The sequence below is a fragment of the Scatophagus argus genome, chromosome 24, assembly GCF_020382885.2.
Source record: "Scatophagus argus isolate fScaArg1 chromosome 24, fScaArg1.pri, whole genome shotgun sequence".
Classification (NCBI taxonomy): Eukaryota; Metazoa; Chordata; class Actinopteri; family Scatophagidae; genus Scatophagus; species Scatophagus argus.
This window is the reverse complement of record NC_058516.1, coordinates 858,555-873,727: the sequence shown is the minus strand read 5'-3', so window position 1 is coordinate 873,727 and position 15,173 is coordinate 858,555. Positions and strand designations below refer to the sequence as shown.

General features: G+C 50.0%; 1 protein-coding gene across 6 annotated transcripts in view; it reads left to right on the top strand.

The window, feature by feature from the left end:
- The window catches only part of agap1 (ArfGAP with GTPase domain, ankyrin repeat and PH domain 1), an 87,165-nt gene that overhangs the window by 40,549 nt on the left and 31,443 nt on the right, over positions 1-15,173 (top strand). For all 6 annotated transcript variants that reach the window (XM_046381769.1, XM_046381768.1, XM_046381767.1 and 3 more), the window contains 6 exons: positions 1,415-1,500; positions 2,062-2,203; positions 2,816-2,950; positions 7,246-7,373; positions 8,021-8,176; positions 8,398-8,490. In XM_046381769.1, coding sequence (XP_046237725.1) covers positions 1,415-1,500; positions 2,062-2,203; positions 2,816-2,950; positions 7,246-7,373; positions 8,021-8,176; positions 8,398-8,490 — 740 coding nt within the window. The remainder of the gene's footprint in view (positions 1-1,414; positions 1,501-2,061; positions 2,204-2,815; positions 2,951-7,245; positions 7,374-8,020; positions 8,177-8,397; positions 8,491-15,173) is intronic.

Sequence of the window (15,173 nt, the reverse complement as noted above, 5' to 3'; positions counted from 1 at the left end):
CAGGTGAAGCAGCTCAACCTGAAGCTGGACTCAACACGTAGCTCCGCCCCCCTGACATCTTCATCATTAACCTCACCCCTCCTCATGTTGTGCAGCTGTGTGCATGTAAACATGACATCACACACACACACACACACACACACACACACACACACACACACACACACACACACACACCAGCGCTGTATGAGTGTAAACACAGTGTGCTGACTCAGCACCATCTGCTCCGTCCTCACAACAGGAAGCTGCCCGTCTCGTTTCCTTCTCTAAAATTAAACTTCACATATGTTCTCTGGTTTAATGTGACACCAAGCACACGCTTGTTTGTGTTGATTCTCCACGTGATGACCTGAAAGTAAAATCTTCTGTCGTACCAAAACGGTTTTCACGGTTTAAACCCGCCGAAGCGTCACAGAGTCTCTGTGATTTACTGGAGGAAAGAACTTCCCTTTTCGCCAAATTCATGTTGGAAACCTTGAATTTCTGCATCCATGACACATCGAGAGCCTTTTTTCTGTCCTGAGGTCTGTGTGTGTGTGTGTGTGTGTGTGTGTGTGTGTGTGTGTGTGTGTGTGAGCCTCTTCCCGTCCTTGCCGCCATATAAACATCCACTCTATCATTACTGTAGTGAAGGCAGTGCTGAGTTCGTCCTCACTGGTCTCAGATCAGCTGATCCTCACAGCTCGACCCAAAATAACGACTGGACATTTTTAGTTTGGTGGACTTCCTGTAAATCCTCAGGGAGAGACGTTTGTTCCCACGCTGACCCGAAGGGGAACAGCGCTCTTCTGCACACACACTTAAAGGACAAGTTCACCTGAGAATTAAAGTGTGAAGAAAAGCGAAGAAAAGCAAAGAAAAGAAAGTAAAAGAAATTGAGCAGGAAGAAACTGCAGGTAAACTAATGCTGGTCCAGAGAGCTGAATGAAGTCCCACTTCAGGTCAGAGTCCCACTGAGGTCAAAGGTCAGATCCCGAGCCTCTGGACAACAATCCCTGACGAGTCATGGGAACCAATCAGATTCACTCGTTGACCAGATTTTAACCTCAAAATGTTTGTGCTTTAAGTTGTCTCAGGGGACCCGACCAAAGTCCCCACAGTCAACATCCTGACTTCCTGTGCTCAGCAGCCAAGACATAATTCACTGTTATACAGTGGGAGGAAGTGGAGACGAGTCGGCCATCTTTATAGACGCTTTACACACACACACACACACACACACACGTCATCAAGGTGTGTGTGGTTCACCTGCAGAGCCTCATTCCTCGTTATGTCTGTTAGTACTCAGTCCTTCAATCACAGTAAACATTCACTCTCCTCTCATGTAGCGTTGATCATCGTTCACCAAATCAATAACCAATCAGCCGTCACCAGCAGCTCTTCTGTCCCTCACGGCTGCTGTTGTTCCCCACAGGCGGCCGCTTCAAGAAGGAGATTGTGGTGGACGGTCAGAGTCACCTGCTGCTCATCAGAGACGAAGGAGGCCCCCCAGAGGCTCAGGTGAGTACTGCACCTGCACGGGGAACCTCATCGGTGGGTTTATTTCCTGTCAGTCAGATCTGATCAGAAGTCCTGAGGGAGCAGAATCACTGAGCGTTCGAGTGTCAGACCCTGAACGGTCAGCCTGTAGGGGAAGAAGTCGGTTTGTTCAGACTCTCTGAGCTCTCCTGAAAAGCATCACTTTGGTCGTCCACTTCCTGTTTAAATAAACTGAGACACATGAGCAGGCTCCACTTTGTTTGTCTTGTTCAGGACGTCCCAGCATGCATTTGGTGGGAGCTCACATCGTCCAGCACCATAACGTGTTTCGGCCACATTTGAGTAAAATGAGAGGCTTGTTGTCGTGTGATGACTCTGAGATGTTTTCAATGCGAGCGAGTCCAGACTCTGATGAATAATTCACCCGTCTGGCTTCTCCCAGTGCCGTCTCACCTCCTGTCTGTCGGCTCGTGGCTTCCGACTGAAACCTCTCAGAACACAGATTCACATTTCTGTTTTTGCCCAGACGAACGTGAGGAAGTCGCGTGAATGAATTCGTGTTTGTGTTTCCTGTGTGTCCAGTTTGCGTTGTGGGTCGACGCTGTGATCTTCGTCTTCAGTCTGGAGGATGAGATCAGCTTCAAGACGGTTTATCACTACTTCAGCCGCCTCGCCAACTACAGGAACACCGCCGACCTGCCGCTGGTCCTGGTCGGCACGCAAGGTCTCACACACACACACACACACATACTCTCTCTCATAGAGTTTCTTCTTCTCTGGGGCTTTGCTGCCACCCAGTGGTCTCAGGTCATCACTGCAGTTAAAGTCCAGTTTTTATCTGCAGCTGACAGATTTATTCAACCTGGAATGAAACCTTATCCCAGTTTCTGAAAGCAGTAAGCAGAACACACAACAACACCAGAGGGTCAAGTGAAAGCACTTACTGATTACCTTTACTGATGGGTTTACACCACAAAGAGCCTTCATCAGAGGAGCTCGGCTGTTCCTGTGTCTTTAGATGACCCGATAGATGACTCTGGAGGGTCCCCACAGGGTCTCGGACCACAGTTTAGTCAACGCAGATGGTGTCGATGCTCACTGGACCAGAAGAGAGAAATCCTGCATTTTAACAGCAGGGGGCGCCAAAGCATCACCTCAGTTTCCTGTAGCTCCTTGCTGACTGATGTGTTTCCTTTGCCACACTGTGTCTGTTTTTAAACCAGGATGAAGAGTCGTGTCGAGGTTTGGAGGTTCTGTGAAACCACAGACTGCTGACAAAACGAGTGCGGAGAAAAAGGTTTCAATTTGCTTTTCTTTTGTCATTTTTCGCCCTCAGATGCCATCAGCTCGGCCAACCCGAGAGTGATCGACGACAGCCAAGCCAGGAAACTGTCCAACGACCTCAAGCGCTGCACCTACTACGAAACCTGCGCCACCTACGGCCTCAACGTGGAGCGAGTCTTCCAGGACGGTAAGAAGTCAGAGTGTCCCGCACAGCCTGTCTGTGGTCAGGACAGCAGAGTCCAGTCCTCTGGGAAGGTGACATTCCCGCCAACGCCCCGGCCAGAGCCATTCGGACGCTCTTAATCACACGTCAATTAGGAATTAAATGGACCCGCTCAGCTATTTAGCTCAAACCGAACAGCAATTAAATTTTATCATAGCGAGGGAAGGAAGGCGGGGAGGGGCAGAGGGCTGCGAAAAGAGACGATTCCCCCGGTGGGATTAATAAAAGAATCCGACATTATAGGAGGAGGAGGAGGAGGAGGAGGAAGGAGATGAGGAGGCGTCAAGGTCCTGACTGACCGGGGACACGCGGCGGCCATATTGTCAGTCTTATTAGGCCTGGATGGGAGCGTGTGAGTCGGTGGTCTTACCTGCCGTCTACCTGTCGTCCCGACTCAGTCAGGGAAGCAAACCCTGCAGCTCCTGTCTCACATTGAGACGAGAGGCGGGCGGCAGGCGCAGGGTTAACGGCTGCAGTCACAGGTGGAGGAGTCAGACTCTGGTCGGTTAGCAGAGCCTCTGGGTTTGTCTGCGTCCACCTGAGTTTGATGTTCAGGAGGTCAGAGTGGGCTGCTGGACCCTCAGTCTGGGCTCACGGGTTTGTTTGTCGCTCTGCTGGAGCTCTGAGGTCGATCTGTTGGTCTGGTCGTTGTCGTTCCTCCGTTTGTCCTGAGGGGGGCAGTGCAGGAACACAGACCCAGTCCTCTGAAGGTGGTTCTCAGTGCTGTCAGTCAGCGGAGGAGGTGGTTCTCTCCTGTTTGTTTGTCAAACTAATCCTGAGAGCGACAGTTCGTTAGTGATCTGAAACATTACACGGGAGCCACAGAAGAAGAAGAACAGCTGACGGGAAAGTCCTGGAAAGCTGAATGAAGGGAGCTCAGGCTTGAGTGTGTGTGTGTGTGTGTGTGTGTGTGTGTGTGTGTGTGTGTGTGTGTGTGTGTTCCTCTGCTCTCTGTGCTCTCGGCCCAGGAGGAAGCTTTCCACACTAAACGATGCCTTATTATCTTCTTAATTATTCCACTCCGTGTGTGTGTGTGTGTGTGTGTGTGTGTGTGTGCGCACACGTGCTTGTTAATGTGTGTGTGTGTTATTGTCTCTGACACTGTCTCCTTGTATTTTTCTCGTCATTATCTCAAATTAATCAGTTTTTTAATCATCCAGCAGAACGATGAGTTTAATGTTTTCTGTTGACACCCGAAACACGACAGCAGCCTGCAGCTCTGCGTGTGTGCGCGTGTGCGTATTCGTGTGTGTGCTTGTGTGATATAAACACACGCACATTATTCTTGGTGTGTATTATTGGGACTGTGTTTCAGTTGTTATTGTAACTGAAAGTGTGTATTTTTATTCAGACTCCATGTTTTGGTAGAGCACGCACACACACGCAGACACACATATACACACACACACACACATATACACACTTTCTCTCTCTTTAATTACTTCTTAGCGTGACCTTAATTTGCAGCGAGGACTTCAGTAATGACGCTGCTCGGTTCTCGGCCTTCAGCCACTTAAAACACTCGCCTTCCTCTAATTGGTCAGAAGCATGTCACACACACACACACACACACACACACACGCTGCCGTCAGAGCTGCTGCAGAGTCGGTGTGGTTCTGATATGAACATTTAAACTCACCTGTGCAGCAAACGTTCAGAGTTCAAACGCACTGCGGCTGCTTGAAAGGTTGGAGTCAAACGGAAGCTTGATGTTCATGAAGTTTTAGAGTTTGTCACAGATGAACGTATCATACAGTCAGGACTGTTTTAAAGACGGATAGACAGACAGACAGGTAGACAGACAGACAGATACTTTATTGATCCTGAGGGAAATTCAAGAGCTGTGTTTGAGACCCCGTGTGTTAAAGTGTGACTTTGCTGTCGTCTGTGCTCAGCTGACAGTTTGTGACAAACGCTCTGATTTAAAGGACGAGTGTGTGTGTGTGTGTGTGTGTGTGTGTGTGTGTGTATTGATCTGACGTGCATATTTCCATGACCTTCGCTTCATTTGGAGTCTGCATCGATTGTAGCGGGTCGGGCCGGCGGCCGGCGTGGGGGGGGTGGGGCCTAATTACATTCTTCATATTCAGCTTCTTAATCAGCTGCATCATCGCAGCGACAAGCAGAGGCTGCCGGTGAGGAAACGCTGAGTCGCACTAATCTGACATGATGTGTGTGTGTGTGTGTGTGTGTGTGTGTGGCGGGCGTTGTAAATGTAATAAAGCTTCTGATGAGTTACAGCGGCTGCACAATGAGAGCGAGAGCAGGAAGTTGCACGAGTGACCACAACATTTAGTGTTAAAAATAATTGGCCTGCTTGTCGTCATGACAACTTTGTGTCTGGAGGAGGAGGAGGAGTCGTGTCTGTCCATGTGGTGTTTAAGTGTCTTTTTAAAGTTGAGCTTTAAAATGAATCTGTAGAGAAGTGAAAAGTGTGCGTCACACGTGTCGGACTGCACATGCACTCAGAAAAAAAACTTCTCTTTAATATAGATTTTTTTTAGAGGTGAATTTCCGACCAAAGTGCTGAGCCTGAACACAACACTGCTGTAAACAACAACCACAATCAGCAGGTTTTCATCTTTCACTCGTTTCCTTTGTTTTAGGCTGTGACTCTGTGTGTGTGTGTGTGTGTGTGTGTGTGTGTGTGTGAGAACATGTAATCTGCTGTGATGTGAAGTGAAGCCTGGTCCAGTCAGGGGGGGGTGACCTCTGTGTGAGGGATGGAGGGAGGAGGAGGGTGACAGCGCTGTGCTCCCTCGTCCATCAGCGAGCTAATTTAATTAGCCTAATTACACCGATGTGAACACACACACACACACACACACACACACTCTCTCTGCTCTTCTTCTTCATGTCAGGGTGCAGATGCGAGGCGCTTCGTTAGCGCAGGCTAACGAGCTGAGATGACCACATCCACTGTGTAAATACTGACGTACACAACTTCACAAATGAACACACACACACACACTGTATTATTAGCTTGACGTTGGTGGCAGCCATCTTGACTCACCTGGCCAATCACAAGCCCTGCGGGGACAGAAGGAGCCAGTGGACGAGACAGAACGTCCACAGCTGCAGCTCCATTGCAGGAAACGCACTGCAGCGATGGAATAAAAGTGTTTCCTCTCAGACACGATGACAAACAAATGACAGTGAAAAGGCAGCGTGAGTCCACCTCAAGCAGAGTCACGTCAGAGTGATGTCAGTCCCAGTTTCACACCTTTTTAAAAATAATCCAAAGAATTCAAGGGGAACTTGTTTAGATGAAGTTTAAAGGCAGAACAAAAGGATGTTGGAGAAGCGTGACGAACGTTTCCTCCACATGGTCTGATCTGACTTTCAGGTGAAAAGAGTGAAACACTGCAGAGTCAGCTTCCCCTCCTCCCCCCTCCTCTTTATGTGTCACCCGGTGGTGCAGCCCCGTCATAAATCTGATCAAAGTGGAGACGTTTCCATTAGGACAAAATGGCAGCTTCTCAGGGCAGAAGTGAGATTGATGGATAAAGTTAAATTGCATTAACCGTGCAGTTTAAATATTTAGCACAGCCTTATCATAACTGTTCTTAACACTTAAAGTAATATACAGCCTGCCAGGTGCACCACATGTACGTGAGCCGCTCCCATTGGTGGAGCCCGGCCGGGCCAGCGTCCCTCAGGTGCGACACGGCGAGCCTGTTGTGTGCTGAGGTGTGTGAGGACGGGAGGCAGGAGAGAGTTAAGACTTTAGTGACTCCATTATCTCTGTTCCAATAAACACAGGCCCCGTTTCACGCGCCCACAGATGAAGCCATTGTTTTAATTGGGCTCGTTAAAGCCCCCGGCTTCGTTAATGAGGATCCAGTCGTAAACATTTACCTCCAGGTGACTCTGGGCCGAGCCAAGGGCAGCAACAAGAGAGGGAAGAGACTCTGAGACGGCTTTAAAAACTCTCTGCGGTGCGATGGACTTGTTCACAACAAAAGCAGACGCATTAAATGTTGAGCTGGTAATTGGTTTGATTTCTCCTGTGCACTCTGAACGAGTTCTGACGCCTGTCAGTGTGTCAGTGTGTGTGCGCTGAACTTTTCCTCCAGTTTGTGTGAACACATGGCAGCGGACATGACAAGTTACACACAATCACCAAAGTGAAAAACCAGCTCGTCACACTCGCACTTTATTTTGAAATCTGCACATCCTCCTGCAGCAATCTCAGCTGTACACTTTGCTTACTGGTCACTTGACGTGTGTGTGTGTGTGTGTGTGTGTGTGTGTTACAGTCGCTCAGAAGATCGTGGCCACCAGGAAGAAGCAGCAGCTGTCCATCGGGCCGTGCAAGTCCCTCCCGAACTCACCGAGTCACTCATCTGTCTGCGCCACACAAGTGTCAGCTGTCCACGTCAGCCAGGTCAGCACACACACACACACACACACACAACACAGTCATTCCTCAGCGGTTCAACAGTTCTTGCCATTTTTTCGCAGACTGTGATTTGATGGGTGTTTTGGTTCTGTGTTTCCTGTTTTATTTTGGTCGCTGTCATCTGCTTTTCTGTTTCCAGCTTTGAACTTCCTGAGTTGTTGCTTTGAAGGCCGAGACAAATGAATCTTAACTCGGGGTCCACGTTCGGTTTGTTAGCTGCTCTAAGATTTATTCTGAATCGGACAAAAGCACGCTTGTGTTGTACACACACACGAGCTGATGTGTGACGGCGTAACACACTCTCACACACTCAGAGCTTCAGGCCGTTAAGCTCTTCGATCCTCCATTGATTTCTCATTAAAAAGCCATCGCTCAGCGTCTCTGAGCAGCAACGCGTCCCCCGAGAGTCGTGTTTATCTTCCCGCCGCCTGCACACACTCGGCCCTCGCTGCAGCTTTGGCTGATTGCTGTCGAGTGTGAGCTGCTCAGGAGACGTCTGTTAGCGCTGACGTCCGGCGCATCAGAAACACATGAACCACATGTGTGAATGCACGCAGCCGAACTTCCTGTGAAGGGCAGGAAGGTTGTTGCAAACGGTCGGTAAGTTTTCCGTTCCTCTTCTGTCCTTGCAGACGAGTAACGGCGGCGGCAGTCTGAGCGACTACTCGTCGTCGGTGCCGTCCACGCCGAGCACCAGCCAGAAGGAGCTCCGCATCGACGTGCCGCAGACCACCAACACGCCAACGCCTGTCCGAAAGCAGTCCAAACGCCGCTCCAACCTCTTCACCGTGAGTACACCGACTGATTCCTCTTTGTCTGACAACGTGGAGCTGAAAATCCTGAGTTTCACTTACATGAACATCTGCTGAATGAACCTTTCAAAGTTCTGTTAGTTTAGCTTGTGGAATGAGACGTTCAGGGACGCGATGAAAACATCAGTATCGGCCCCACATGGCGGCTCTCAGCGTCAGCGCTGATAATAAAGATTATTATCTCGTCTGGTCCGCAGTCGAGGAAGGCGAGCGAGACGGACAAGGACAAGAAAGGCCTGGAGGCTCGAGCCGACAGCATCGGCAGCGGGCGAGCCATCCCCATCAAACAGGTGAGACTTCCTGTCTGTTCCCGCCGTGTGTGTGTTTGATGTCTCGGCCTTGATTAACAGTGAAATCACACACTTAACTTCAATTAGAGTGAGGGGCTCTCCCGGGTCCTCCAACCAGATCATTAGGAGAAGGAGAGGGAAGGGATTTGATGTCACTCCCTCCGCCGCTCTTCTCTTTTCTCTCCTTTTTTACCTCCTTCTGCTCGGCCACTTCACGCTTCTCTTTTCCCTTTCAAAGCCGCTTCTCGTCCTCTCGCTCTCGTCTTCCTGAGCTCTTTGAAGGGAGCGCGGGCAGCGGGGTTGTACAGGAAGAAAAGAAGAAGCAGGGGAAGCAGAGGATGAAGGCGAACATCTCCACAACCCCAACGAGACACACACACACACACACACTCAGTCCTGCTGTAATGGAGAGCAGAGCACCTCAAAGCTCCTCTCCTGTTGGAGCTGTGGTGGGTGAGGCAGTGATGGGTGAGGGAGGTGGCAGAAGGGAATGGAGGTGTGAGGTGGTGGTGAGGGGGTCTCCCGACAAGCAAATCAGGCAATTAGCGAGTACTAATCGCAGCCTCGTTTGTAATCTCCTAATGAACAAATCGCATCTCTGATTAGGGGCTGCCGCACCAGGAGAGAGCGGACGAGAGACATGGAGACAGACTGGGAGAGAGAGGGGGTGGGGGAGGGGTGAAGGGGGGGGGGGGGGGGGGGGGGGGGGGCGCAGCCGCTGATGTTTGTTTTTGGGGTTATCGTTTACGAAAAGTCCGGCCGTGTTGGCGCAGCAGAGCCGAAGGTAATTGCTGCTGAATGATGGCCTCATCGCCTGAGGATCCCAGTGGCTTCAAACGCACCGTTTTCCTCTTCCTCTTCTTCTTCTTCTTTGTCCGTGGTGTCGATGCAGCGGTGGAGCCCAGCAGGCGGAGTCGACCTGTGTTGTCCCATTAATTTGGTTCGAGTGCAGGTTGGAGAGCCAGACAGGAAACGTTTCGCTGCTCGCAGACGTGAACCTGCTGGTTCATCCTGCTGCTGCCTGCACTCTGAACGCAGCTTCAGCTTGTGCTGCGTTCATGTGATGTGGGAGTAATGACGCTCACAGCCTTGTTATTTTAATTCATCCTTTGAACCAATGTTTGTACTTCAGTTTTACAAAAAAGGCTCTTAATCTCTGATTTTTTATTAATTTCTCATTTCATTTTTCATTAACATAAATATGGAAGTTTTATTATTTTAATTTAACTTTTATTTTCAGACCAGGTGAGAACATCTAAACGTGTCTGAATTCTATCACATCTATCTAACCCAGAAAACACGTAAAACATATGACAGGTGAGCTCAGGTCAGGTGACAGGAAGTCGCTTCTCTTCAGTCTCACTGAGCTGGAAGTCAGTTACCAAAAACTGATGAGACCCGTGCTGACCGAGGCAGACACACACCCAGCCTGGTGTGGCATGATATGACACACACACACCCACACACACACACACACACACACACACACACACAGAGAGAGCAGAATAAAGCCAAGCAGGCAGCTGTGAGCCTCTGAGCCTCCTCCTGTTGTCTTCCTTTGGAGCTGGACGTTAATTGATTTGATGGTTCCCTGTGGTGGCTCTCGCCTCGTCTCCCTGCCTGATCCTCAACACACCGCAGACCTGCTCCCTAATTACACTCTGAGTGTGTGTGTGTGTGTTAAAGAAGAGGCTGCACTTGACGTTCAAGGCTCCCACTACCTTTTCTCCCCATTAACGCTCCATTTTCACTCAGGTTTAGTTTCCTCCCGTGAGCGCCGCGTTCACGCTGTTGTTTTTAACGAGACTCTTTGTCACCTTTTAGACAACGCAGACGTTCATAACGCAGAACAACACGCTGATTTGATGTTCTCAATGTCCGACTGCTGTGTGAGACAAACTCAGATGTCGTGAATCTGACACCCGCTGAACAATCTGACTGTGATTGATCGCTGAACAAAATGAATTATCACCGAGGTCGGATTTGATCGCGTTGTCGCTGCTCGCTGATGAGGACAGCGAAGCCAAACTCTGTCTGTTTGGTGCTGCTCTTTCACTGGACTTTCTGATTTCAGTTCCCTGAAGGCTCCTGCAGCTACCAACTTCTTCTTCTTCTTCTTCTTCTTCGTCTTCTTCTGCTGCTGCTGCTTATTCTAATCTTGTACCAGCGTGTGTGTGTGTGTGTGTGTGTGTTTAAGCCACTTGTTCAGTCCTGATCTCATTAGAGCGACTCTCGACCACTCGAGGTGAACGCAGTTCAGGTCTCCTTTTGTTAAAGGAAAACGCCTTCGTTAAGAGAGTCCAGCGCTCATTAAAACCACACACACACACACACACACACACGCAGAGGCCAGGACGTGGTGGACTCAGTTTGTACTGAGAATGGGACGGACTTCCACTCTGAGGCAATTAGCCGCTGCAGATCCACACAAATAAACTGATAAACAGCATAATGTTAGTGTTCACACTCACCTAATGACAGGCCCAGGTGTGTGTGTGTGTGTGTGTGTGTGTGTGTGTGTGTGTGTGTGGGAGGGAGGAGGTCATCGTCCGACAGTTTCGTGTCCCCGAGCAGCTTCAAAATCTGACAGAAACGTTCAGTTTTCAGCAGCAGAACAGTTTGCTGATTATTTTTCCGTCCATCAGCTGTAACACAACGAGAAGTCGGCTTCCTGTGCAAAACTTTCACTGATCAAAGAGACTCTTGTTCAGTTGGAGCTTCTTTATAGAAACATGATCTGCACGAACAGCAAAAAAGATAAAGACAACAGATTAAATACACATTAAAACAAGACTGAACTGGTCGAAATTGTCAGCTCACAGAAGATTTTCTAAGTCACAGGTCTCAGAAAGACGAGCGCTTTCAGCACACCAAAGCCGTTCTGACAAGTTAAATTTGTCAGACCTTCATGCACACAGATGAATTGACTACAAGCAGCAGGTGAATTGGGTGAACTGTCCCTTTTAAAGAACATGTTGGTCATAATGGAGCCTCTGAGGGACGACGTTCGTCCCTGCATGTGGAGTCCGAGCTGAAGCCTCCTGCTGAGCGGCTCTGCTGCCACATGAACCCGCAGAGGAAACTCTCGCTGCACCGGCAGCTGATTGGTCGCCTTATTTCCCCGCTTCTCCTTCCTTGAAGTGAGCGGATGCGTCCAGCTTTGTTTACAGAGGCTGTTGACGGCGCAGGGCTCCTCGACATCTGCTCCACGCCGCTAATTAGCCGCTAATTACCGGAGAGAGAGGGAGAGGCTCGCTCATGTCTTAGTCAAGCTGCTGACCGAGGCGCTTTGAAAACCAACAATCTAACAAATTAATTTCCTCCGACGCAGCAGCCGAGCCGCTGGGACCGCAGACACGCCACAGAAGGCTTTTTTATTTCGTCTAAACCTTTATTTACTCAGTGAAGGCTGGCTGAGCGCTGCGGCGTTCTCACACACTGTGACCGAGTCCCACCGGGGGGCCGTTCACCGGTGGGCACTGAGCAGCTCCACCGGAGCCGGGCGGCCGCTCAGCGTCTCGCCCCAAGGCCGACCCGGCGACAGATAATAAGAGCAGGAAGTGATTCTTCACTTTCACTGCACCGTCAGGGAGTCAGAATCCTGCTCAGACGGACTTGGGGAGGTTCAGATTCCAGCTTTCATGTGCTCATCACAGGCAGATTCTCAGCGAGTGAAACCTTCGAGCAGTGAGCCTCTCACACACTGAAGCCCAGTCACGCTTTGTTTCAGACGGATTCCCTTCACGTCACGTCAGTGTTGACCCATAGCAGCCCTGATGCTCCGAGCGGCTCGCAGAATCTCTGACCCCCGACCGGTCCACTTCCTCCTGTCAGTGACCGCTTCCTGTCTGAGTCGCAGTCCGACTCTGGGACGCCGTCGTCCCGTTCCTGTGAGGAGCTGATTAGTGTCGCGGTCGTAATTGCCTCTCGCGGGGCTGCAGACGAGCGCGGGGCCGGGTGGTTTTGACAAGTCTACACGTCCCCCCTCGGCGCCCGGCGCTTTGTAAGGAGTTAAATTGGATGGTTAATTCGGGTGTTATTTACCCTGTAATTCATTAGTTTCGCCCCGCCATTGGCAGCGGGCAGGCTGTAATTTCACGCTTCGCAATAAAAGATGTCTCATAATCTGCTTCATTTAGCAGCCAAAGAATTTAATGAAATTAACTGCGGCCCTAATTAAGACGGTGAATATTAAAGACCCGCTATCAAGGCTTTAACGAGGGTGACACGATCCGCCTTCCGCCGGATTGGAAAAATATCATTTCCCTGGGAAAGGTTGTCACTGCTCGGAGCCATTTTGGCCATGATGACATTTTTGTCATGCACACTAACCCCTGGAAATGAGATTTTTCGGGGGGTGGGGGTGTTGAGGATGTGTTGGAGGGATGTCTCTCCCTTCTTAGTTGGAGAAATAATTAAAACAAGGAACACAGGCGTCAATCAAAGAGCATTTTTAGATTGTGCTCATTACGCCTCGGCGCGGCGGTCTCCACGGAGCCTCGCCACAGTTTGTGTTTGGCACGGGGGTGTTGCTCCGAGCGAGCTGGAAGTGTCCCTGTGGTCGCTTTGTTGTTTCACGCTGTGTGTGCGTGTGTGTGTACACTTGTGTGATGATAAGCTGGACAAAAGCGACCAGCAGCGACCTGAGGGTCTCTCACAGAGGAAGAGGAGTCGTGTTTTCTTCACATCCTGTCTCTCTCTGGTTGTCAGAGTCGAGCGAGGGGCGAGGGTTTTTATCCACTAATGAATTGAGACTGCTGAAGTAAGGTTTGGATAATTGAGTTTCTAATTAATTACCCAGAACTCTTATCAGATAAATCAGCTCCTCTTCAACCCCCCTCTTCTTCTGTGGTGTTTTATTTGATCTGGTCTGCGTCCTGCTCCCCTGGGCCTGCCCTTCGCTGTCCTTGCCTCATCAACGCCGACCTTGTCATGCAGACTGATGCTGCTGCGTGTGTTTTGTTCTCCGCTTTGCTGTTTGGCTGGTTTACCTCCACCATCTTAAATATTCTAGGCCAAACAACAAACTCGTTTTTCCTCCGTCCCCTGTAGGGCCTCGAGCACCACATGGAAACACATGATGCTTTCAACTCGGAGAACCTGGAGCTCCGCCAAGGCTGCACGATCCTCGAAATGTGTGCTTTTAATGGCAGATTATCTTAAAACAAACACATCAGGAAGCAGAAACACTTCTAAGAGCTGTAGTCCATCTGCAGAAATGTTCACAAAATAATCTCATCAAATCTGCCACCAGACGTGACAAGCAGAACTCGGCGGCAGATTCTCCACCTGCTGCTTAATCTGTAGCAGCGAAGAGCCTCAGACGAGAGACTTCAAATATGAATCTGAGAGGTCGGAAAACGATTTGCTTCCTTGATGAAATAATGGATGTTGTCCCTTCTCTGAGCCTCTGAGAAGCCTTTGTGAGCGCTTCAACCTGCAGTTTGAAGGGCAGTGGAGTCGTTTTGGTTGTTTTATTCTTGACTGGCGCTGCAGAAGATCTCAGATGTTTCACGTGTATCATCACCAGCGATGTTGCTTTCAGCTTCTTCCCACTGAGGTGGGTCACAGTCAACATCCTTTTTGTCTCTGAGAGCAGCCGTGATGAGACAAGCCAACGAGTCGTTGGCCCGTCTGTGATCTCAGACCTCAATGCGGGCTGAGAGGATGATGGATGACCTGCGATCGCTGCTCAGGCCCGATCAGATGGCCGTGGCGATAGAGGAGGGAGCGTCCGGCCTCCCGCCGTCACCCCCGCTCTGCTGTCGGCGGGGGTGACACCTCTAATTTAGCCTCCTGCTCTCTGGGGACGTTGAAGAACAAAAGTGCTGCGGCCCCTCAGAGACCGTCCCGTCCTCCAGAGGGTCTTCGGCACAGATACAGCCTCGCCTGTATCTCCTCTGAGATCCGCTGTCAGCCCCTTCACGAGGCCCGGGGAGAGTTCATTGTCTGGGGAAAATAGGAGGGTGATTGAGTGATTAGAGAGTCGATTAGTGTGTATCAGTAGGCAGGCAGCTTCCAGGAGGAAACAAACCTTTCAAAGAAAAAGTTCCTTTATCATACGGTTTCACACAATGGAGGAATTCTGGTTCATTTTGGTCTCTTTTTTTCATTTTTAAGGATTTTACGCTTTTGTTCGGTCCACAAACTGAACACAATGAGATGGAAGAGTGAGCGGATGAACACTTCTTCCTGATAACCTCCACGTTTCCATCCAACATTTCCGACAGTCCGACATGTGACTGCTGTGGTCTTTAATCAGAGACCCTCAGGTTCGAGCCCATCAACATGTTCAGATGCGTCGTCTAACGAATGACTTCATCTTTTGGCTTCCCCCGAGCGAGCGACCTTTTCTTAAGCACTACACCACAATACTTCACCGAGGTGAGACTGTGTGTGTGTGTGTGTGTGTGTGTCTGGGGGAGTTTTTGACGATCCATAACAAGTATTTATATGTCATTGGAGACTTCCTGCCTGTGCTTCCTTTGGCACGTTGCTGGTTCTGCCCACGTGAACTCGCCTCTTTCTGTTGTTCTTTAAAGAAGAACCCACAGTTATGAGACTCAGTGATGCCCTTGGACGTTTTCGGATGCCTAACAAATGACTTCATCTCCTCGCCACCCCGAGCAAGCGACCTTTTCCTGAGCGCTACCCCCCAATACTTCACCAGGGCGGAGAAGTGC